Source organism: Pogona vitticeps, chromosome 8 (genome assembly GCF_051106095.1).
Source record: "Pogona vitticeps strain Pit_001003342236 chromosome 8, PviZW2.1, whole genome shotgun sequence".
Taxonomy (NCBI): Eukaryota; Metazoa; Chordata; class Lepidosauria; order Squamata; family Agamidae; genus Pogona; species Pogona vitticeps.
This window is the reverse complement of record NC_135790.1, coordinates 20,127,408-20,153,524: the sequence shown is the minus strand read 5'-3', so window position 1 is coordinate 20,153,524 and position 26,117 is coordinate 20,127,408. Positions and strand designations below refer to the sequence as shown.

Genomic DNA, 26,117 nt, shown 5'->3' with positions numbered 1-26,117 from the left:
TGCTGATACAGCTGCCTCCATTTTTGGACTTCCATTATGCCATGATATCCAATGGTGTGCCAGGATGACGTTTCTCAAACCATGTGACTTGGCCCTTAAGTTCTAATGTAGAGGACTACATTTCCCTTTATGAGTTTTCTCAAGTGTAAAGATAATCAGGAGAGGCCTTCAGCTTCAGAGGTACATGCATGACCCCATAAGACATCCCCAACAAGAGATACTCACACAAGCATACTCAGAAACACAATCGTGTGGCATAAAAATGACAGAAGCAGCATGATTCTCCTAAGCACAGGCATCATGTCACTCAACAAGGCTATATGTAGCAGAAAGGGGGGAAAGGTAGTCAGCCATCTGCAATATTTTTTATTAGGCAAGGTAAAACTTTGTAAAAACCCACAAATGTTTTGTTCTCTATAACTCCTTGGGTTTCATGATCACTGCAGATGGTGACAGCAGCCACAAAATTAAAAGACTCCTGCTTCTTGGGAGGAAAGCGATGACAAATCTAGACAGCATTTAAAAAGCAGAGACCTCACCTTGCCAACAAAGGTCCACATAGTCAAAGCTATGGTTTTTCCAGTAGCAATGTATGGAAGTGAGAGCTGAACCATAAAGAAGGCTGTCCACCAAAGAGTTTATGCTTTTGAATTGTGGTGCTGGGGGAGACTCTTGAGACAGCAAGGAGAACAAACCTATCCATCTTGCAGGAAATCAACCCTGAGTGCTTACTGGAAAGACAGATCCTGAAGCTGAGGCTCCAATACTTTGGCCATTTCATGAGAAGGGAAATTTCCCTGGAAAGGACCCTGATGTTGGGAAAGTGTGAAGGGAAGAGGAGAAGGGAACGACAGAGGACGAGATGATTGGACAATGTCATTAAAGCTATCAACATGAATTTGACCAAACTCCGGAAGACAGGAGGGCCTGCCATGCTCTGGTCCATGGGGTCACAAAGAGTCGGACAGGACTTAATGACTAAACAACAACAACTTTTCACCAAACTAAGTGATAGACAAATGTTAGAGGCGGGGAAGAAGCAGGGAAGTCCCAACCTTTGGCTAGACATTGTTGTGACCATCGCAGCTGCTGTTAAACACATGAGATTTCAGACACGATGAGTCAGCTAAAGATACGTAGGCACTGGACTATCCCATCTGATATGCCTAAAGATGTGATCCTGATGTCAATATGAAGACTACAGATGGAAAGCAAAGAGCTGAGGTTGGGGCAACTCACCTTAGGCTGTGAGTTGTCTCCATAGGATTCTGATATATAAGAACTTATGCACTGGAGTGTATAAGCAATACTTCTGCCTTCCATAATCTTGCATATTTTATTTTGTAAATGAAGCATATACATCAGAAAACATCCAGTGATCTGTTTTCAAGGGAACTCAAATCTAGTTAAGTCCTACAGAACGCCTCCCATCATGCTGAGGATTTCGGAGTGGATGTGTGGCCAGCTTCTATGCCCGCTTTTCCCCATAATTCAGCTAGACCTTCATGTATTCAGTGCAAATGTCCGAGACAAAGCTTCTTTAACACATTTACTTGGACGTACTTACAAAGCTCCTACAACAAGGAGCCTTGCCTCTTGGGTTAATAGTGAGTACTCCTTCAGTCACTAGCAGTCAGTTCCACTGTCCTCATCATCTTGAAGTTGGGTGCCTCTCAGTGACAGAGTAGTGGACCTAAATCCTAGATTTCTTTGTTGGCTGGAATGGAGTTTGTGCAGCTGAGGCTCTCATGCAGTGGAAGCTAGGATTCTATTTCATCAGTACTTTGGCAGCCTATATTGTCCATATGATGATAGACTTAAAATAGAGAGGGGCACTCAAATCCTCTTAATGTTGATTCTGTCTGGAAAACAGTACTGTTTGGGACTTTTATCAAGAAAACAAATAGGGCTTATATTTCTAACAGTCCTATCAAAATATTTCAGGCTGTACACAGACAACCAAGCATAACAAAATCATTAATGAGTTGAGTGATACAAGAGTACTTTTTGTTCCAAGACGTTTCTCATGAAGGTTGGATTTGACTTACTTCTTCTGTTTCTTGGGGGTACCATCAACTGGGCCCATTCTGCATCATCCCCCCCATCTCCTGGTAACCAGTCATCCTCACTCCCACTCTGTACTTCTCTCATGCCTCTCCCACGTAGGATATGCAAATAAATTTTACAAACTTCACAGCTTAAAAATCCTCTAACCCTTCCCCACCACAAACACACAAACCCTTATACTATCCCTAGGGTAAGGTACATGCTAGAGATTGTCCTTGACATCATCAAATAAATCATTTTCTTGGGAGAAATGCTCTACACAATTACAGATAGAGCAGCAAAGTCTGCTCCCAGTGACTTTTTTTGGTAGGGTTGGGAAAAGGCTCAGAGAATTCTTATCCAACTTCTGGAGATCACTCATCAAAAGCCATTTCCAACTCTTTCCAAGACAAATGTGCCTTGGATAACCCCAAGTCTCATGCTTCTGAAATTCAGTTCAGCTACTGAGCTATTATCTGAAAAGAAGTCATAGACACTACTGTCTTTCTCCCAATTCCAAGACATAATGGCAGAACATGATGCATCGGTGTGGAGATATTTCTGCAGAAATCTGTTATCTTGGAACACAGGATGAAAAGCACTGGGGCTCATCTTTTTGAATGGTAAAGAAACACCACTAAATAGATATATATGAATATCTTTCATCAAGGAAAGAACAATTTATTTTATCACTTTTTAACATCATAGATCAACATCATACAACAGTCTTCAGCTTAACAGAATACTTTTTTAAAGGGGGAAAAAGCCCCCAGTGATTACTTGCAAAATTATATATATTTCAATATCCAAAAATACATTGCATATAGAAACTAGAAAATACTTCTGTAGGGAATGGTTTTAAAAACAAAACAAAAAACAAAACTCCTCAAAAAAACCCCCCAATTTTATAAAATATTCTGCAAGTGTTGCAGGAAGATTTATCAGTGAACCTTCTAAAAAGCACACAGGATCAAACTACATGATAAAGTTACCACAAGAGAAGTGGAGCTCATTTAAGAAGTAAAATACAGTGGACCCTTGACTTACAGACGGCTTGACTTACAGACTTTTTGAGTTACAGACTTCTCTGGCCGCAAAATTTAGGTTTGACTTACAGACTGAGATTTGACTTACAGACCAGAAAAAAACCAAAATGGAACAAAAACGGCCTGTTACGGGATTAATCAGTTTTCAATGCACTGTAGGTCAATGGAGACTTGACCTACAGACTTTTTGACTTGAGAACCGCCTTCCAATACGGATTAAGTTCTCAAGTCAAGACCCCACTGTATCTGTTTATTCTTATACAAGCTTTCCTCCTCTCCACATATTGAAAATGGCTTGTCCTTGCTTTGTGATTGGTCACTGGGGGGCAAGCATGGGTTTCCTTTGCATGTCTGATTGCTCAGGCACAGAACATTGAAATATTTGCGCCCTTAGAGAGAAGAGAAGCTTCTTAGCTTCTAAATAGAGAGCTTTTGTTTCCCTCACACTGAAAGAAATTAGCTTCTTTACCACGGTTTGTTAAATAAATTTAAAAAAGGTATCAGTGCTTCTTTTTAATACTACAACAACCAGGTTATGCTGCTCTGTTTTAAATCCCTTTATAGTTTTGTATAAGGTGAGCCACTATACGACAATAGAAAAGGGCCTACAGTGGTATGAACATGTCAGAGGCTTGGGTCAGCTGCTATTGAAGTCTTATGGCCAAATTTCTACTAACTTCAGCAGCATCAAAATAGCCTTTTATAAACCTTTGGATTATCTGGTTTTCAAATTCTGTTTTCAAGTAAGGTTTTTCTAGATAGATTCTTCTTTCCAGTAATCCCTTGCAGAGCAGCAATGAAACTTCCGTGTATTGCAGAAGCTTCTGGAAAATAGTCAGAGGGAAGACCTTTTGCTAATGAAAATAGCCTTCCTCAAACAAGTGCCCTTCTAATGGGCTGAACTGTTTGGGTTGGGATTTTTAGGCCTACACATCCCATAATACTTCATTCTGGGTGTACCACCTGACAGATAGATCCCTTACAGACACCTATCCATGTTTCACCTGGATGAAAGGTTTATACTAGAAGGCTTTGAGGCCTAGCTAGGCCTAGTACGGCCTAGCTTCCTCTTCAGAGATAAATTTCCCTGCTAGCAGTGCGGAAGGAACAGGAAGCGTGGTTAGAGCTAGGCCTAGCTGAGCTCCAAAGCCTCCCAATTGAGGCCTTTGTCCCAGGTGAGCAACAGGCAAGAATTTGGATGGGATCATCCAATGGGACCATCAGAGATGGGATCTATAGTTCAAAAAAATCCAAACCACTTATTTATATGAACTACACCTCTCTTCTTTCGTAGCCAGCATAAGAAAGATTGGCACAAAGCTTAGCAGAGTTACTGCCTTAGAGTACAACACCGAAAATACCACAGCTGACAAAAAAGTAACTTTTCCATTGCCTGCAATGTAGCTTGAAAAAGAGCATGCAGTAAATCCAGTTTGCTGGTGAGCTTGAATTTTAGCTGGAAATTCCAGTTTACAGATGATGAACGCTCATTTTAGAAGGAAAATGTATGGTTTCTAACTAGGGATCCTGAAATAAAGGTTCGTGGCTGAGAACCTTCTGTATTTGGACAACAAGAAGAGCTGAAGGGGGAAAATACATTATCTTTGTAAGGAAATCACATTTCCAGAATGGTTTGTGATGACAACAGATTTGTGATGTGAATCTATGAGTCACTGATATAAAGCCAATTGCTGGTCCCAAGTAGAGTAAATTCACCAGCTTTGGATTTTGTTGTTCAGTTCCACCTGTCCTGCTGATATGATGTCGCCAATCATGGTGGGTCCAGCTAATTAAAGACTTTGTTCCCCAATCCCAGGGGTACACAACTTCAAATCATATCCTCCTGGCATGCATTCTCTTTAAAAAGATCCTTTTAAGTTAATAGCAAATCTCTGTGGCCAATGATGATACTCCTGTTGCACAAGATGAGCTGTACAACAAGATGCTGGCCACTGAGTCAATGGGATTTATATAAATGTTGACTCAGCGCTATGCTGAGTGGGGCTTCTGTAGATCACACAAGCAATTAAATGTAGACCGATGTGTCAGTTTTGGCCAGTTATGGAATTAGATTCAAGTGTTTTGGTGTTTTGAGAAAAAAAAGCAAATATTGATCCTGTCCCTTTGAGAACCAAGTCTAGCTAATTAACATTTGTTCCCATCTGATACTTAGATTTATCAAAGTATCGGGTTAGCATTATTAATTGGAGAGGAAGACAGAAGCAGAAATATCTCATAACATCTGTATTACAAACCTAAAGCATTTACTCTTCCAGGAACCAATGGGAACTATAACTCTGTGAAGGGAACTGTGATAGAGTTTAAAACAGAGTCTCAGTCTCATTATATTTTGGTTCTCAGGTTTCTTTGGGGGATAGCCATGAGGGCTAAATCACTAACAAAAAAGCCAATAGGAGTTTGTTGTGTAAGTTGTCCTTCATTTTTTGTTATAACCATCAATTCTTTTCAAAATGGCAGGCTTTTATTTTCGCCAACAGACACATTACATACATTTTTTGGTCTCAAGTTTATTTCTGTAGGGAGAAAAAAAAGAACAAAGGGAGAGAAGGAGAAAGGAAAGGAATACAAACCTGCAACCCAAATGTACAGACTGAAAACATGTACAAATTACATTAAACAACAACAGATTTAAAAGCAAAACAAAAACAAAAAAAAAAACCACACACACCAACAATTGCATTTGTGACCGAGGTCAACTCGTTTTTAGTTTTCATCTTTATTTTTTTTTAATACTGTGAGATATAGGTAAAAACATAACTCTGCATAATTTATACAGTAAGTTGCCCTCTGACCTCAATGACTCTCTGAGTAACGGACTGACAAACGCACAGCGTTCGTGAATCGGATATGTTTTTTGCAACTCCCAAAACTCTGGCAAAGCTTAGGAAGCCGCTGTCATTTATATTAGCTCCACATCGCATTCGTAAGTTACCTCTGTCCTTGATGCATTGTGATTGTTTCCTGGTCATGACTGTTTCTGGAGATATTAAGAAAACGGTGTAACCATATTCTCAAAAGGTCCTTTCAATGCCCTTAATTACCTTAAAATATACACATTTATGTATAGGAATATATATTCATTTCTCTCTTTCCAGTTGGGAGATAAAACATAAGCCTTTGTTGGCTTTAAAGCTAAGATTCCAGTTGGTGTATCCAAACATGGTCCTCATGATCGTTGAACTTTCTTTTGCTCCCCAAAAACCCCAGGGAGGAAATCTGTCATTGCCATTAGATCCAGAACAAACAAACATTTATCTTCTAAGACTCAAAGGTCTTGGTCTTTTTTTCCCCCCTTTCTTTCCCAAAAGCCTTGTTCATGACAACATCTTGTCTACGATCTGGAGTGATAACCGTGGCAAATCGTGTAATACATTTACCTTAGTCCTAGAGAGTCCTAGAAATTAAGGTTTAGAACCACCACCAAATGCACAATACTGGCCCATCAGAGAATCCGACTGCCCATCAGAGACAGAAGAAGCAGGACTACAAAAATAAAAAAGAGTTTTTCTCCAATAATAATAATAAAAATATTAATAATAATATCCAGTTTTTCAGCGTTCTTCCCAAATAAAAAGTGACTGTCCATCAAAAAGTCCAGAGATATCCACGAATGGAAGAGAACATCCACTCAAACTGAGAAAGGCCACCAATGGTTAAAAAAAAGAGATTGGGGAAGGAAAGCATCTAGTAGTAGCTGCCCAAGTGTGATGGCATATGGGAGTTAGCATGGCGTGGTACATTGGGATTTGGATAAATACTTCCTGTAGGGGAAGTCCAATATGGTGACGCAGCTCCGAAAAAACTGGAAGAAGTGACAGGCATAGAAGAAGGGTGAGGAGGTACAAAGTTCATTTTCTGCTGGTGTGTGTGATACGAAGGCATGTACGAAAGATCTGAAGGGTATTTGTACATTGATGACTCGGTTGGGTGAGGTTGAAGAGCTTGGGCGATGCCGTGAAAGTCAAATTTATATGCATATCTCTTGCCGTGCACTTTGGTCATAATGTTCTTGTCGTAGTAATATCGGAGGGCTCGACTCAGCTTATCGTAATTCATGTTGGGTTTGCTCTTGCGCTCTCCCCAGCGTCTTGCCACCTCGTCAGGGTCGGTCATCTTGAACTCGCCATTAGTTCCTTCCCATGTGATACAGCTGGCATTCGAGCTGTCTGACAACAACTCAAGTAAGAACTGCCAAAGCTGGATTTGTCCACTCCCTGCAAAAAGACCCATGAAAAGGCCATGAAAGTCAAAATCTGTTCATTCATTCAAAATCTGTTTATCTTTATCAACATATGCAGGCCAGCTGTCAAGGTCTATAGAGCTAAGGTCTTTTCAGTGGTGGTCCCATATCTATGAATGTCACTTTGGAAATAACTAGCTACGGCTAACTAGTCATTGGCCAAAGTCCTCTTGTACAAATGGCACAATTTTTGGAGGCATATTGCCCCAAGTTAAAAAATCACCATAGACATGACCAGTTGGATGCTGACTCATACAACTCATTATGCAATTGTTAATGTTTACAGAGATTTCTTAACTTAGGGCAATTTGCCTTCAAACGCTACACCATTTGTGCTATGCTACTATAACTAAGTTAGAGGATTTGGGCCACTTTGTAATTTTCTCTTTTGCAATAAGTGGGAGGAGAGCTTTCTCAACTGTAACACCCCAGTTATGAAATGCCTTCATCGCTATCAATAAATGTTCTTGACATCCAAATATAAGAAACCTGAAAAATCTGGAGTTTGTAGGGGCATATAAACACTATTTAAAATGATACCTGTCCTCATACAGACATGCTGATTTCAGGATTTTAGGGTATAAGAAGGAACCCTTTGCTTTACAGAGGGACTTAAGCAAAAGAAACATTTTCATTGGGATTCTAGGACTCATACTTGAAAAATAAAAAAGGAAAGGAAAACAAACTTTCACAAACTCCGCACATTACCTAAACAGGATATACATTTATAAGTAAATCTCAGGCTCAGCTAGCAACCCAAAATTTATTTCTTTGCCACGGGACAACTAAACTGTGTATATCAAACTGACTGAGATCAATTCTTCTGTGGCGAAAATTTGCTTAGACAAATGAGATTTTGATCACACCTACCTCTGGAATTCAATTCCAAGGGCATTCTTTCAAAGTATATGTATTTAGGGTTTTGGTATAAAGTCTTTCCAAGCCTTATGAAGCTTGGCATGGAATATGGAAAAGGGGAACTATCCAAAATAATGTATATTCAACAAGTCACTCCAAAGCAGTTCTGCGTCCAAGGGCAGTGGCCCATGAGCATACACAGAGGTAAGCTTTAATTGAGAAGAATGCTTCCTGCACAAAGGCACTTTCCTTTATGGTAAACCCCAGTTTTCTTCAGTATTTCATTGAAACACAACACAGTAAGACTGGCAGCTGATACATAATACCATATGGTTGTATTTGAGCTGGCTGGACAGTTCAGTGGTTTAAGTACTGTATCTGGCTGTGGAGCCAAAGGCCACGGGTTCGATTCCCCACCATGCCTCCTGTAAATAGAACCATCTTGTGTGGCCTTGGGCAAGCTGCACAGTCCCAGGGTACCCCCAGAAGAAGGGAAGGGTAAACTGCTTCTGAGTTGTCTCTACCTAGAAAACCATGAAAAGGGTTGCCATAAGTCAGAACTGACTTGATAGCACACAGTTATTATTATGATGGTTGTATTTATTTTACAGTGGTGCCTCGCTTAACGAGCGCATCGTAGACGACGAATCCACATAGCGAGGGGTTTTTCCCGATCACAACTGCGATCGCAAAGCGATGGCCCCAATGGGCGAAACTCGCATAGCGAAGGTCAGTAAGCGTTTTGCTTACCGACCTTCGCTTTGCGACCCACGGATCAGCTGTTCGGCGGCTCCAAAATGGCCACCGGAAGCCCCAAAATGGCCATGCGCAGCATTTTCGTGCCCTCGGTAAGTGAGGGGAGGGCGCGAAAATGGCTGCCGGCCATAGGAAAACATCGCTGAACGGTGAGTTTTCGGCCCATTTGGGTTTTCTTGATCCGTTCAGCGATGTTTTCACATAGCGAGGGTTAATCTGGAACGGATTAACCTCACTATGCGAGGCACCACTGTATTTTATTTTTTTCTTAGCTGATCTTTATCCTGCTGGATTCCAGTGAGGAATGCCGAAATAAATTGCAATAACGTCTTTAAAAAGCATAAATACAAGGAGGTTGGAAACCCATAAAACTACAGACACAAACTATGAAAGAGATAAAAAATGCCTAAATAAATAAAAAAGGCCCTAACCTTGACCTAAGAATTGGATAGAGATGTTTCTTCATAGATTTATGATACAATTAGACTCACCTGGATTGGCTAAACGGCTGCTTGTGGGTCCTAAAATTTGATAGGGATCTAAGAAAAAGGAAGGGAAACAATTGATATTGTCCAGTCTATTGCATAGAATTGGGCTAATAAAAAGGAAGATACTTTTTACCCCCTCCGACATTACTACCAATATCCAGAGCAATATCTGTACTGTAGACTTGCTCTCCTACTGGGTATGGTAGGATTTGAATCTCAGATGTTCTGTATGAAAAATTTTGTACTCCGTTACTTTATTTTGCCCTATCTTCGGCCTCCCAATGGGTGACATAAGGTTGCTTCAGCCTGCTTTTTCAGAACTAGCACCCGAAAGATCTGAAGGGGTTTTAGGTTGGGTTGTGGAAGCCAAAGACTCAGCTGGACAAGAGTCTTTACATCAGGGGACGAGAACTGGATTTGAATTGTTTTCCCTTTCAGTCTCATGCTATTGGCCATGCTGGGCAGAGTATCTTGAAGCTGAAGAACATCTTGTGGGCCAAAGGTTCTTCATCCATGCTGTGAATTTAATGCTGCCCTTAAGGAGACGGAGACATCAAAGGGTACTGACTGCTCACTACTACATCCAAATGCTAGCTACTTTTTCTTGGTTTGCCTGGCTTCTGATTCCCCCTGAAACCAGCAACATTGGGGGAAGGGGAATATTCAAGAGCATTACCTGGCTGAGTTCGCTGCTGCTCTACATTTTTGCCGACATTTTGTGCCCCTCCCAGGGGAGGACCTAGTAATAACGAAAAAAGGGAAATAGCTTAGACTGCAGGAAAAGACAGAAGCAGAAGAGAACAGGCACAGATGTATTCCAAAGTAATATCTCTAGGCCAACATTGTGTCTTTAAAAATCACAACCAGGCAGACAATTACACATGTAAGACCTGTTATTTGCCAGCTAGTTGTTGTGTGATCAGTTTTGCAACTGGGATGAACAGGCATGGTATGAACAAAGTGAAAAAGGACAAGATACTAACAGCAAACTGTTAGTCCTTAAGTGACTTGATGGTGCCTAACAAGAACAAAATGAGTTAAAGAGTCCTTTTTACCTTGGTGTGGGAGAACTTAATGGACACTGCCTCCCTTGTTCGTTATTCAGCACCCAGGACTCAAAATATTCCAAAAATGGCTTCTATGACAAGCAACTGGCAGCCAAGCTAAGCAATAAGACATATTATAGGTAAAGGCAAAGGTTCCCCTTGACAATTTGTCCAGTCGTGTCTGACTCTAAGGGGCGGTGCTCATCTCCGTTTCCAACCCATAGAGCTAGCATTTGTCCAAAGACAATCTTCCGTGGTCACGTGGCCAGTGCGACTTAGACACGGAACGCCATTTACCTTCCCACCGAGGTGGTACCTATTTATCTATTTGCATTTTTTTGCATTTAGCATGCTTTCGAACTGCTGGGAGCTGGGACAAGTGACTAGGGCTCCCTCTGTCATGTGGATTCGATCTTGTGAGTGAAGGTTTTCTGACCTTGCAGCACAGAGGCTTCTGCGGTTTAACCCACAGCACCCCCACGTCCCTGTAGAAGACATATCAACTCACTTTTATTGTGGCTGGAATTCATGTTATTGCCCCATCCAGATCGTCTCACTGCGTCGTATGAAGTGTCTAGTAAATGAAAAAGAAAAAGAAAGAAAAGTCAGTGGTTATATCCGGATCAGGACCCTGAGAAAGGAAGCCAACAATGAATGGACCTCTGTCAATGGCTGAAGTGTGCCTACCAAGCCCTGTTTTTGTTACAACAGATAATGAAACAGGGAATGAATTTACTGATTTCCATACCCGAAAGAAGTACCAACACTCAAAGCACCCCTCATTTCCCACCTCTGCTTAGAAACAAAAGAGAGTCCAGCACATTTCTGATTAGAGGAAGACGGACATAGCGCAGCAAGTTCATGCCAGATGGAAAACATCTGCAGTAGCTTGAGGGTGCTTTGATATATCTTAAACATCGAAGACTCCAGATGGGCACAGGAAATCAATAAAAATGGATTGATGATGTGTGGGAAATTTCAGCACATGCAGAACCCTCTCCTCCATGAATTTGTCCATGCTAGGGCCGTATGATGGTGCTATAGTCAAACTGGTATGTCTCTGAAGACTTGAACTAAGAAACACAATGTAATTCCCTTACAACTGAATGCAATAAGATATATGTTATATTGTGACAGGGACTAGAAGCATTCCCCCCCAAAAGGGAAGGGGTAGGTGGGTTGCAACTAGAGAGGGCCATGACTTAAGTCATACCTCTTCATACAAAGTAACCTGTGTGGCTCCACCCTGACAAGGAGATGGGACAGGGATTCTCCCTACACAGCTGATGAGTGGTTGGCTTCCAGAGGAGGCAGGGATGGGGCAGCTCAAATCCTTGTCCAGAAGAAGGATTCTTGTGGCATGTGACACAAGGTGAGTGGCCCAGCCGGCCCAGAAGGTGTAGGGAGGATCCACATGGCACTTGTTGCTTTGTACAAAGAGACATGATTTCATGCCCATCTCTGGTTTCAAGCCACGGGTCAAGTCCGAGTCATTGAAGAAAACCCACCTCAAGTCTGAGTCGAGTCACCACTTGAGACTTAAGTCCAACTTGACAGCAAGTCCCATAGCCCGAATCCCCATCCCCGCTCAGGAGGATGTGTTGGAGATGAAAACCTCATCAAGAAGGGCCAGCCTTAGGAGGCAGTTTCATGAGGAACATGTACTGTCCTTCTGCCCCGTGTGTGTGTGTGTGTGTGTGTTTGTGTGTGTGTGTGTGTGTGTGTGTGAGAGAGAGAGAGAGAGAGTGAGAGTATGTGTGTGTTTAGAGTGATCCATTAGAAAAATATCTAAGAATGGATCCAGCAGAACAACAGTAGATAATGTGCTTACTATTCCAGAAGACAAGTCATGTTTTGTGAATATTAAAGATAGTGAGCTTCTGGATTTAAAAAATCTGTATTAGAAAAATTGCTTTTAAAAGTTCTATATCAGGGGAAAAGCCTTGCAAAAACTTGGGTAGGCAAACACACGTTTGTTTTTATGCACATGGAAACACATTTTTAAAGCAAAAGACTTACTTCAGAAAATGCAGACTCATGTGAAATGGAATAGAGGGCTTATTTTTTTTTAAAAAATGATAATTTTAGAAAGCAAAACAGACAGACAGAGTCAACCCTACTCTCCAGTAAATGAGGGTAAGGCTGCAGCTTTAGAAACCAAGATCTGAAAAGAGAAATATGCTGATCCGATGGCTTTGATCTCTTCCAACTCAACAGTTCTGGTCAAAACATCCTTGAATTTCCCTGCTAAGTAAACAAGAATTTTGCCCTCAGGATAGCAGCTCTGAATCAACCTCATCTGAAACCAATAGATATTCCTGAAGGAGGAGATGCAGAGACGGAAGGACTAATACCAGAATGAGTGACAGCGCAAGCTATGGTCTTACTCAACAAGACACAGTTTTGAAAAAGGAAAGCAGATTCCAACATTTCTCCATGAGCAGATGAGATCTGTCCTTTAAGGCAGTATTGCACATGCGTTTTTAAAATTAATCTTTCTCAGAAACCATTTGGGGAATGCAGGGAAAGTGGCTTTAATCTTGCAAATGAATTAAAGCCAGAAGATTTCTATTGTCTGTCATAGGGAGGGGGAATAATGAAGTGGGCAAAACCGTCTGATGGAAAATCCCACGTGTGCTTGTATATTCCAACTTGGCTTGGAAAATCTTGTGGGGTTTTTTTTTTACCCTTTGCTTCTTTAAAAAATATATATTCACTAGCTCACAACTTTTTTTTTCTATTTTAAAGAAAGCTTTTAAGAACGAGAGAAAAAGAGATGTCCTCTTCGGGTGTTATAATCCATGCAAGTGCAACTTACAAGTACACCCTCCTACACAGGAAGATCAACAAACTGAGTGTATGAGAGTGTCTACAATCCATGGGGCACTCTATACCAAGAGGAACCCTGGCAAACTGTGGTCCTTACTCACATTGAGGTAAGGTAAAGTTTCCCCTTGACATTTAGTCCAGTCGTGTCCGACTCTAGGGGGCGGTGCTCATCCCCGTTTCCAAGCCATAGAGCCAGTGTTTGTCCATAGACAGTTTCCATGGTCATGTGGCAAGCATGACTAAACGTGGAATGCTGTGATCTTCCCACTGAGGTGGTACCTATTTATCTATTTGCATTTACATGCTTTCGAACTGCTAGGTTGGCAGGAGCTGGGACAGGAGACGGGAGTTTGCTCCCTCGTGTGGATTCGATCTTGCAACTTCTAACCCCGCAGTACAGAGGCTTTTGCGGTTTAACCCACAGCGCCACCACATCCCAACATTCACATTGAAAGTCCTCACAAATAGCCAGGGGTCTTGCTACAGAGCAGAGATGGGCTCAAACTCGGGGAAAAAAACAGTGGTTCATGACAGTTCATGGTTTGTAGCCACCCAAGAACCACAAACCACCCCCAAACCCTAGGACAAACAACATGGTTCATGGTTCATTTTTCCACTTCGTGCTGGGGGGTGGGTGGAGAAAGAACCTACCGTCTCCGTCATCTCTGACACTTGCCCGCCCCCTTTCCATTGTCCTCATTGTCTCCCTACCTGGTTCCTCCTCCTCCTCTTCCTCCTCCGTCATCTTCATACACAGCAACCTGCCTTTTTTTCACAGCATCCAGGCCTGCTGTTTCTGCACATGCACTTGCCTATCAGCTGATAGGTCAGCGCATGCACAGAGACAGCCAACCTGGTTCCTGGAAGGGAAGCCGGGCCACTGCATCAGAAATGACAGTCACCCAAAAAAGAAGTCTTGCAGAATTTGCAGTGCTAAAAGAGAACAATCCCTTTCATGTCTCACCTGCTCAGCTCCTCCCTGTACTTGGAGGGTGAATCCTTGTGATGTCACGAGGGTGGACCTTTGCCATTTCACAGAAGTGGGACAGCAAAGATTGGAAAGGAAACAAGCGCCACACACCCATATACACTTTTGTGTTCAGTTGGTGAACCATAGCATCAAGATCCGGATGGGTTGAGATGAATGTCCAGGCTTCTCATATACAACAATCACACTTTCTCCACATCCAGCAATGCAAATTCTGAGACCTGTCTGCCCATCTGGAGATCCAGAGAAACTTCGCAGTTCCCTCAGAATTCACCTGATATCCTGAGAATTCACAATCCTAGCTCCAGAATGGAAACAAAGAAAGGAAGATGGACAGAGAGGAGGAAGCAAGGGGTAGAGTTGTATTGTATGGTGCAGTATTGCCCAGCTCCCATCAGCCATGTCCATAAGTTAAGTTGTCCGGGACCAATAGGAGTTGTAGTCGAAAATGTCTGGAACAACAAGAATGGGGAAGGCTTGTGTAGTGGTTAGAGTGTAATCTTCCCTGGAGGGAGCTGCACCCGAGTTGCTTCCCATGAGAGCATTTCAGATTCTGCATTTGGGAAGATCCTCTCGTTCATCTATCGTCAAAAGGCCTCCAAGGATGACCTCAATGTCATAATTGGTCAATGTGGGAGAAAAATGGTCCTTCCTCACTCTCAAGCTTAATTAAAATTTAAATTAAAATAACTTTAAGGAAAATCAACTCAATGTCAGTTAAAGTAAAATATCATCACATCAGATGATGATTGAATGCATTGACTCATGCTAAGCCGTTGAAGCAATGTCTATTTTAGGCTTTGCAGTTTCACACTGACTTATGATGATGACTCCCACTGCCGTGTTTCTGGCTAAAGTCCTGCTCCCCCACCCAGCAGCTCTCCTGGCAGTGAGCGCAAGACGGGAGGGAGGCAGAATGGAGCTGCTGTTGAAGACATTAAACTCGAACTCCTGGCAGAGAAGTGGCTTGTGAAAGCAATTGGTCCGTCATATGCCAAAGTTAGGAGAAGCTGAACCAAAGAGGAGCTGTTGCAGCATCTCTGGGTCTTGGCCTGTTCATTAAGTGCTGACAGATCTTTTATCCCATGCCTTCCCTTAGGGCGGGGGCCTTCAATTTAAGACCACAATATCAACTCCTCAAATAGTAACATCATGAGAATGGGAATGGTCCAGAACAGCTTCCTTAAGATGAAGTGTGTTATACGCAAAAACATTTTAAAATTGGTTTCGAAAATGCCATTTCTCCTGAGCTATGGGTTCTCCTCTCTACTGGAGGGCATGGAATTATGGTTTTGAACACAGACAATGGTAACAGAGATAAAAGCATCTGAAATGTCCATTTTCCGTTGGATGCTAAGAAGCCCCGGGACTGAGAGGATCGCCAGCAAACTATTATTAAAGTGCATGACTAAAGATCAAGAAATCACAAAACACATAAGATGCAGAAAGCTAGAATACTTTGATCCTCTAATGCAGTGGTCCCCAACCTTGGGCCTCCAGATGTTCTTGGACTTCAATTCCCAGAAATCCTGGCCAGCAGAAGTGGTGGTGAAGGCTTCTGGGAGTTATAGTTCAATAACATCTGGAGGCCCAAGGTTGAGGACCACTGCTCTAATGAGAAGTGATAAGTAGAGATTGTTACATTAGATCATCCAAGGTGAAATCAATGGGGACAAAGGGCAGGAAGGAGAAGAACCAATTGGCTGAAGGACCTGGGAGACTGATTAGAATGGAACACAACATCATTATTCGAAGTGAGGGGCAGCCCATTAATTAGCACTTCCCCACTATGGTTTAAACAATTACACCCACACTGGTGTAAATCCCAATCACAAATCAGGCCATTGTTTGCAAATAGCTGGGACCATCAATTGCCATGAGGTCTCTGCTTCTGTCCTGGATGGTAGCCCTTTGCCATAACCTCCCAGTCATGTTCTGGCATTTCTATGTTGAGACTGAACAACGGTGATCCCTCGAGGTCAACCTCTGGCTAAGCGAGGACTGAAACCTGGGACCAATTGGAAAACTTTGTCCCCAGGCTTGTTCTAATACTATAATCATTACACCATATTTCTCTGGGCATGAACAATGAGCTTGCTGGGAGGCATAAATAATGTACTTTAGAGTGCATAGCACACACACACAGAGACCCCATGCAACATGGAGGGAAAGAGGATTGTGCATTCATTCACACACACATACACACACATGCAGATGGCTGTTCTGTGGAAATAAACCTACGCATTTACTTTTCGTTTCGCGAAACAGCCTGATGTTAGGATCTTTTTTTGAGGGAACAAACGTAACTCAGCCAGTACCATAACCCACACACATGTGCAATAACACTGCCTGCCGTGCACCAGAGGTAAAATGGGAGTGAAGGGGGTGGTTTTGAAGCCCACTTATTTTGCTGGGGCGGGGGGGGGGAAGGAAGGATAATGGTTACTTAGAAAGTGCTCCAGACAAGCTGTCAGGTTGAATTCAGAGAACTGGAGTCTAGCGCTGGGACAACACCGGCCCGCCGTGATCCCCTGTGAGTAGGGTTTCCTGCCTGCTACAGCTCAGAGACAACGAATCTTTGTTTCCAAAAGGTTCATTTTTCTTTTTCAACTCCCCCCCCCCAATTTTTTTCCTTTCCTTGCTTTTTTTTTTCTTTTGGGAAAAAAAAACACACACTGCTGCCTTCGAAGAGGGTCAGGGAGAAAGCAGACACAACACAAACTCTGGAATTTCAAAGGAAAACATTTTATTATGATGATTATTTTTGAAAACCCATAAGAGCAAGCTACTGTCTCTCTTGGAGTCATATAAATCCCTGCTCGGGACCACAGGATCGTAATAAAAACAAGCCACGGCACAACAACAAAATCAGGAACAACAAAATCAATGTGTGTGTGTCATTTTTTTGGGGGGGGGAGAAAAAAAGGAAAAGAAAGGGGAAAAATTTGCTCTATTTGCCATGAAAAGAAAGAAAAATCTTGGAAAAATATTAGCAGAGGGAGATTCTGTTAAAAGGTAAATGAAAACACAACCCTGTCTTCTTTAAACAGCAAAGTTCTGCCTGATAGTATAGCCTACTGTTCATCAAACACGTTGTATTGCTTTGTTTTTTAAAAATGAAAATATTACTGGATTTTATGGAAATGCCCTCCTGTCACATCCTGTCTAGATTGAGAGTGAAGACCAAAATCCAGCTGAAATGCATGCGGGACTTCCTCTTTGCAGATGATGCAGCCATCGTTGCCCACTCTGCTGAAGACCTCCAACAACTCATGAATCGTTTCAGCAAGGCCTGCCAAGACTTTGGACTAACAATCAGCCTGAAGAAAAGACAAGTCATGGGCCAGGGTGTGGACTCACCTCCCTCTATTACCATCTCCGCACAAGAATTGGAGGTTGTTCATGATTTCGTGTACCTTGGCTCAACGATCTCTGACACGAGGCAAAGAGGCAGTCCCGAAAGCAGCAAAATCAGGGAGGTGGACGGGGGACAGATTGTATTTGTCTTTAGTGTGGAAGGGATGGTCACTCTCAAATTGGCCTTCTCAGCCACACTAGATGCTGTTCCAAGACCTCGATTCAGAGCATGTTACCATAGTCTCTTGAGACTCAAGGATGCCTACGGTATACGCTGCTGAAGGTTAAGGAAAATGTCAGATGCCTTAAAAATGCATTTCCAAATTTAACACACAGGATTCCTTGTTTATATTTTGTGCTTCTGAGAATGAAAACTGAAAACTGAAAGGATATTATTCCTGGTGAAAGAAGGTGGGGTTACAGATGAGAAACAGGCCCTGCTTTTAGAATTGTTTCAGGCAGGAGATGCCATGTACAACAGTCTCCTGCTCATTTTTTTTGTTAGTCTCCTAGCCAGAATTCAGCAGATGTGACTGGGGGAGACCACACACTTGGGCACACCATGCCATTTGGAGCAAAGCAAGGAGTAAAGTGCCAGCACTATGATTCACTCAAATGTTCTTGTGGCCCATGCTCTAGCTACAGCCTTCACCATAGATCATGTGTTCTGTAGGTAAAGCCATGTGCAATGTGACTCTCAGCAGGAATAGCATCAATCAGAGTAACTACCCGTCTCTTTTGCCAGTTGATGCCCCACCAAAGTTTGGATTTGAGTTGCCATCTTTTTGGTCAGCTGGAGCCATATACTGTCAGGTATACTTATCACAGGTAGAGATGAGTGTTGCAGCTCCTCATTTTTTGTTTCTATCATCCTCTTACATGTGAATGGTGATGAGAAAGGGAAGCTTCTGCTGTTTTTAGGAGCTCTCCATATGAGCCAGAATGCTGAAAGATGGTGGTCCTGACTCACATGGAGAGCCCCCACGGATAGTGGCGTTCACTGCAGTTTTGTCACTAGGGATGTGAGTTTTGGTGGTTTTGGACTACAAATACCATGGTTCTCCATTCTTGGAGTTCTACCTGGTTTTTAGGGATCTTTCAAACACCTCAATGTGATGCACCCTGAAGAAAGGGTTAAATCCGAAGGCTTTGAGGGTCCACCTAAGCTTCCATCTCAGAAATAAGACATAAGACATAAGACATAAGACATAAGAAATTTATTTGTCATTGCGCTCACAAGTGGGTGCAACGAAATGAGGTGCTCTTCCCCAAGGTAAAACTGGACAACACTACAAAAAAAAGTTAAAATATACACAACTTTCACCATCCAAATATAGATACCCCGTTTTCTCTCAGCAATTAAAATTCCACCAAAAACCTATGGCCCCGCATTTAAACTCAATACTGCACTTGGGTAAAAACTGTTCTTGAATCTGCTTGTCCTTGCTTTCAATACCCTGAATCTCCTTCCTGATGGTAATAGTTTAAAGAGCTGATATCCCGGATGAGAGGAGTCTTTCAGTGAGTAGAGTAAACCTGAGTAGAGTAGGGATAGAAAGCTTGGCTTAGCTAAGTCTTTGACTGGAGGCTGTTCTCCCAGGTGCATCACATCGAGGTGTTGGAAAATTGCCTACAGGCTTTCTGAGTGTCTGAGGAAGTGGACTGCTGTCAACAAATGTTCACACTGTTTTTGTTTGTTTGTTTTTGTTGTTGCTGAAACAGACTAGAAGCTTTTAAAATGTTAAGACACTCAAGAAGGGATTCAGCCATTTTTTTAGCTAATCACTGGGGCCCAGCAGTGGAATGTTTCAGGAAACACAAACATTTTTATGGAGTGGTTGGGTCATTCCTTCAGCAACTTACTTTCTTTGAGAGGTGACCTCTGAAGAAAGGACAATCACCAAGAAAGCTTGTTATCTACCACATTCCATGCACCTCTATTTTTAAAACCAACCAAACAAAATGAAACAAACAAGAAAAGAAAAACAGAAAGTTTTTAAAAGCCCCACATACTCATACTCTATTTCCCCCTCCCCTTCTTTTCAAAAATAAATATTTTGGAGAACACCACCACAACTAATCCTAAACTGTTTTAGACAAAAGGAGCTTCTAAGTGTGGAACTAAATGTTGGCGATTATGCATATACTCTTCAATTATCGGTTCACTCTCCCATAACAGAATTCCCTGAAAGACAAGTACCTCAGCTCATGTTCACCTTCCAATGACCAATCGCAAAGCGAAGCACAATAAATGCAAGACAGAGAGGTGAGGAAAATCTCATGCTATGATAAACAGAAAACTTTCAACACTCGAGGAAGCACCTCTGCACAAAGAAAGAAAGAAAGAAAGAAAGAAAGAAAGAAAGAAAGAAATCAAACAGACTACACATATCCTTTAGCAATATTTAAATGCTACTTGGAGTATGGAGAGGAGAAAGCAGATAAATAGTGTAGTCACACACACACACACACACACCCAGTCAGCAGTTGGCTTCACTGAGTTTAATGAGATTTATTCCCAAGAAAATACATTAAAGAATTAGCTAATTGATATAAAGTCATATGGTTGGAGGAGGCACCATCTCACAAAACTTTCCCATTAATTAGTAGCCAGATTTATGAGTTTAGGATACACTAATGTTTCTCTCCAGCATCAGAATTTTTGCATCTAACCAATGGAAGGTGCTCAAAATCCATTCCTACTGTACATATTCCACAACAAAAAATCAAAGGAGGAAGCAGAAGTTGTCCAGACTTTTTTCTGGATCTCATCTCAAAAAGCATCTTTGATCAAAGCCCATAGAGTTCCTCAGGCCTAGGGCCAGTAGTACATCTTTATTTTATACACCCAAAGCTCGCAGTTTTGCATTTTCATACTGAACTTAGGGTGCCGTGTGTAACAGAGGCCACTCTTTAAGGTGCCACAATCTTTTGTCCGTGGGTGAACTGGCAAGGCCTGTCTGATGGCTCCTTTCGCACACGGCTGTAATATATCCAGAGAGCTGCCGAAGCCATCAGAAACGGAGCACACTCCTTCCCATTAAAACAGAATTAGCAGATAGGCCCCAAATCGTTCCACTCAGGGATGAGAAGAGCCCCATTTCATCATTTACAAGAAAATTGTTCCTCAGCCAAGAAAGCCGGATGATTCTCATTAGAACAATTTAGGTCTCCAAGGCAGCTGGAAGACAATTTGTACCAAGGACACTAAATGCCGCACATTTGAAAGTCTAGGATGCTTGCTAATGTGGAATCTCGGCCAATGGCTAGAGGAGGCTGGGCTCCGTCCAAACGGAACCTGCCACATGAACCGCAAGGCAGACTGATGTGGCGACTGCCAGAGACGACCTAAGCCTGTTTCTGAGTAATCCCACAGCTACATGTGAGTGTGCTGTGAGCCATATGCTGTCGTGCTGACTGGACAGGTTGCAAAAAAGTAACTGCTGATGAACGGCTAATCAAAGCCAGCTAGAAACATAACACCACACTTAACTGGAAGAACGGTACCTGGGGCCACAGTTCTATGGCTATACAGTGGTGCCTCGCTAGATTCGCAAAACAGTGATTCCTATGGGGGAATTTCGCTGGACAATTTTTGGTCGCTGCTTCGCAAACCGATTTTTGCTAGACGATGATTTGCTTTTCGCTAGACAATGATTTCGCTAGACAGCGATTTCAGTGGAACGGATTATCATCGTCTAGCGAGGCATCACTGTACAGTATTGGCCATTGAGTTAAATTATCTCTGTACTACAGATTTTTTAAAAAAACTGTTGTGCTGTTCCCTATTCCTGTTATTTTATCGTAGAACCTGATAAAATGTTCTAGAGAACTTGGAAGCTGGCATGTTACTGCTGGATGGCTCAGTGGTTTAAGCACTGGCTTGCAAAGCCAGATGTTGGAAGTTCAATTCCCCACTGTGCCCCCTTGACAGGAGCTGGAATCAATGATCCATAGGGTCCTTTCCCGCTCTGCAGTTCTAAGATAATGAGGATGATTGCTCTAGAAGTATAGGTGGTCCTAATAAAGATATTGCCTGCCAGTGAATTTTGGAGTTTGCTTTGTTGTCAGGAAACAAAATCAAATGTATTCTTACACCTGTCTTTGTTCTTTGAACCAAATACATCTTGGCCCCCGTGTGCCGCAGACTGGAGCGCATGAAGTTACCACATGAATGAGCCAGAGCAGTGTTTCATCCAGCCCCAAAAGGTCAGGGCACCAGGTCAGCAAGAGCAGGCCAACATGGCAACCCCACAAGGAACTACGAGCCAATCAGTTCTTTCTCAGGAGTTGTTAGATATTCAAAATTCCTGCCCCAGGATGATCTGATTGATAGCTGAGAGCCAATTGTTGCAATGATATTTGAAGGGGAATTAATGAGGCCATTTACATACAGCGGGTGCAAGAAAGAGGGAAAATAAGGGGGGGGGAGATGAAAGAGGCACAACCCTTTTGTCTAGCCCTGATTAATTAAATTAATTAAAATTACTCATTTTTAAGACACTTTCTTTTGGGAAATGGATGAAGGACAACAAACATGAAAAAAATAAGTTTGTTTTGTGTTTTTTGTCATTTGCTACAAAATGACGCTGCCATCCCTACAGATACTCATCAACTCTGGGAAGAGGTTTAAGTAAGATTCTCTTCCGAACTCTATCAGGAAATTTCTGGTATTACCTGGTGGTTTCTAAGCAGTGGTGGGATTCAAATAAATTAACAACAGGTTTTATGTCCTAATGATTGATAAATAAATAAATAAATAAATAAATAAATAAATAAATAAATAAATAAATAAATAAATAAATAAATAAATAAATAAATAAATAAATAAATAAATAAATAAATAAATGCCCAGGACATTTAAAAAAAAGGTACCACATAAGCAACAGTCTTATTGTGGTACCTTTAACTTGAAAAAAAAATAGTAAAATGAGGACGGTTGGGTGTTTGACTGAAGCAGTCTCACCCCAAAACTTTTGCCCTCTGTGTCCTGCCCTCATGCCTTCTCAATCACCCCCCCTCTCTGCCTTGAGGCCATGAGCTTTCCTCCAGTGACTTCAAGGACTCATCCTCCCCCCCTTTCCCCCATTGACGCCTCTGCTCTTTCCAGGGCTTTATCTCTCTCACCCACACCCCACCTCAGATGGCTCAGTGTGGCGCAGGAATGGAGGCAGCTAATTGCGCCCCCTCCCCCCACTCGTCGCTGGTCACCTGGCCCCTCCTCCTTCATTCATCTCAGGCCAGCAAACGGTTCTAAGAACCAATAGTACATTTAGGAATCGGTTCTATAGAATAGGTGCGAACCTGCTGAATCCCACCTCTGTTTCTAAGTGCAAACAACCACAAACTCTGCATAGCATCCAAAATCAGATGATATTGGGTGTTTTTAGGGTCGCATGGTAGAAGTCAGTCCTGTTGACCATTTCAGGGCTCTGAAAAGTCCCCCCCCCCCAAGACCACAAGTTCCAGAATCCCCCAGCTACTCTAGCGTTTCATACCCAAAAGTTAAGTTTTCAAAGTTCCACAATTTATGTTTCACAACTACGAATGCCTCTTGTTCTTCTGGCCAGACTGGTTTTTTTTGGGTTTTTTTTGGAACAGAAAAAATATATCCCGTGTTATTGACCCTGAATCTTACATGTTTATGAACCTAGTGGTTTCTAAGACCATTTCATGAGGCCGGCAAAGTGGGATCTATTGTGAAAGCGTCTATCCTGCTCTGTTGATTGGTTGTCCAACATGTCCTTGGGAAGACGAGGTCCATTTCTCCCACTGATTTGAGCAAACGTTGAAACCCTCTGCTATGTTGTGCAAATCTTCGCTTCTAGAACAGAGAGCCAAGCCATTATTGCTGATTTTATTCTACATCATTTTGTTTTTAGCGTCTGCAAGGACAGGATAGGGAGATACTCTTGTCCAGTTTTAGTTTTTCAACAAACAGGATCAAGAGTCTTTGACGGTCACTTTATTTTTTAGCCCTTTGCTCTTTTGCAATGACTACAGTACTTTCCTTTCCATTAAAGGAGGTGAACACGGGGAAAGATTTCCTACACACAAGCAGAGTGCAGGCTGTAAGAAGCAAACAAAAATAAAAACAAAACAACAAAATGCAGCTTTTCGAAGGGGATGTCCGTGAAAGAACCATGGCTTTTGTTGAAGAATACGGGCACCTCTGAGTGACAGGAGTTAACAAAAAAATAAAAATAAAAACCATAGAAGTGTCACTGTTACAGTCCATGCTCCTCACTCTCTGCTTTCCCTTCCTCTATTTAAGCAGGAGCACCTGTCTGGTGGCAGAAAGAAAGCAGGGACAGAGCTGGGTGTGAGGAGGTTTACAGGCATACAGTGATTCCTTGCAGATGGAAACTCTTTGTACGTGTATTTGCTTTGTTTGAGCCATCTTTTATCATTTTTTTAAACTGGTAAGTATTCAGTAGGAGCCGCAGCCCAGCAAAAGCACAAGGCTGAGCTTTGTTGCGCCTTCGCAAGTGGGTTGTCTCCCTTGTGATAGCCGGGGTGGCTCAGAAGGGGTGAGTGCCTGAGAGCAGGCTGCTCAAGTGGGTGACGGCAGCCGCGTGGCTAACAAAAGCAGCACCTGCAAAATGCAGCACTAATCCTCTGTGCATTCTCTCTCTCTCTGTATGTGTGTGTGTGTGTGTGTGTGTGTGAGAGAGAGAGAGAGAGAGCACAGCAAGGCAGATGGTTGAGTGAAGTACACTGCAGCCTCAAGCTCGGAAGGGTGAAACTACACATTACAGGAGACATGAGGAGGCAACCTTAAACTCACATGGAGTTCTTTTCCTCCCCATTCCCACAAGGTGTAGGCTCCCTTTGACACGATTTCTCACCTCCCCTGCCAACGAGGTGCGCTTGAGAAACTCAGAGGGTGCTTCCAGATCAGTTGTAGAGGGCATCTAGGTTACACAGCTACCGCATTTCAATCTGGTTTTAACCAATATGGCTGCATGCGATGGAATTCTGGGAACTTTCGTTTGTCATGGCCTGAGCATTTTGTGTTGTCGTTCAGGGAAAGTGAGTCCTTGAGCTCTCTGGTAGGATATATTTAAGTATTTCACCAAACTATAAATCCCAGTATTCCGCAGGATAAAGGATGGTGCTTAGTAACGATCATCATGCGCCGTCAAGTCAATTCTGACTTACGGCAACTCTTTTCAGCATTTTCCAGGTAGAGAATACTCTCAAAAGTGCTTTACTATCCCCATTTTCTGTCTCATTTCCTTCTTCTCTGGAGGTATCAGATTAAGCTTGGGAGAAGGAAAGTGGATTTGACCGACTAACCCATTGAGGACTTGACCAGCTAACCCAAAGTGCCACACTCCACAGTCAGGATCTATGTCCATCTGGATGCCTTTGTGGAAACTAGAGACAACAAGGAACACAACTGCAAATCCAGGTCTTGCGGAAATCTGTACTCTTCAGATTTTTTCAATGCAGGCCACAGATTGTGTCTAGGAAGAGCTATAGTACTATCACAACTACAGTGGTGCCCCACATGACAATGATAATCCAGCCCATTGAAATCGCTGTTTAGCATAATTGTCGTCATGTGAAAACCTTTTCCCCATTGCAATGCATTGAAACCCGGTCTAATGCATTCCAATGGGGAAAATACCTCATCATCCAGCGAAGATCACCCATAGGGAAGTCATTTTGCGAGTGCTGATCAGTTGTAAAAATGGCTGTCCTGCAAAGCATGGGTCCATGCACAGGGCAGCCATTTTGCGAAGCCGACGATCATAGGAAAAAATGATCGTCTTGTGAACAAACGGTTCGCGAAGCACGGACCTAATCGATGTCCAGCGAAAATCCCCCATAGGAATGACTGTTTTGCGAATCGCTATAGCGATTGCAAAAATTCATCATTATGCAGATTCGTCATTTAGCAGGGTTGTCATCTTGCGAGGTACCACTGTATAGTATATCAAGGAAAATGGCTGACAAACAGTGTGTACACTCTGAGAAGTCCTTCCAGTCCACGCAAAGTAGACCTCCCTTTCAGAGAAACATGAACAGCGTTTCATGCCAACTTTAAAAGATCAGTTTCACCGAGTGATAGAAAAACGGGTCAAAACAGACTTACAGTCTGGAAAAACAGAAACCGAGCAAAATTGAAATCGGCAGGTTTTCCCTTCTCTCCTGACAGCTCTGATTTCCCCTCACCCTCCCAAGGATCTGTCCAAACCAAACCTGAACTTATACTGGGAATGCTGTGTAACTTTTGAAATGCAGCTCACCTTTGGGGGCTCCAAGCCCAAACCCACCGAGGAACCGTTCTTAGATTCCGTTTTTCTCTTCACAACTAAGAATCTTATACCACCACCGCCGGGTCCCACTATCTATCACTATGCATACACTTAACAGGTTTCTGTTCCATTTTTTAAGAAGGTAAGTGTTGTGGTGTGTGCAGTTTTAATAAAGTTA

General features: G+C 42.5%; 1 protein-coding gene across 7 annotated transcripts in view; it reads right to left on the bottom strand.

The window, feature by feature from the left end:
• Positions 1-2,694: 2,694 nt before the first annotated feature.
• The window catches only part of FLI1 (Fli-1 proto-oncogene, ETS transcription factor), a 121,732-nt gene continuing 98,309 nt past the window's right edge, over positions 2,695-26,117 (bottom strand). For all 7 annotated transcript variants that reach the window (XM_072979019.2, XM_072979020.2, XM_078379824.1 and 4 more), the window contains 4 exons: positions 11,010-11,075; positions 10,132-10,194; positions 9,459-9,506; positions 2,695-7,327 (listed from right to left, as the gene is read on the bottom strand). In XM_072979019.2, coding sequence (XP_072835120.2) covers positions 6,798-7,327; positions 9,459-9,506; positions 10,132-10,194; positions 11,010-11,075 — 707 coding nt within the window. In that variant the 3' untranslated portion in view covers positions 2,695-6,797. The remainder of the gene's footprint in view (positions 7,328-9,458; positions 9,507-10,131; positions 10,195-11,009; positions 11,076-26,117) is intronic.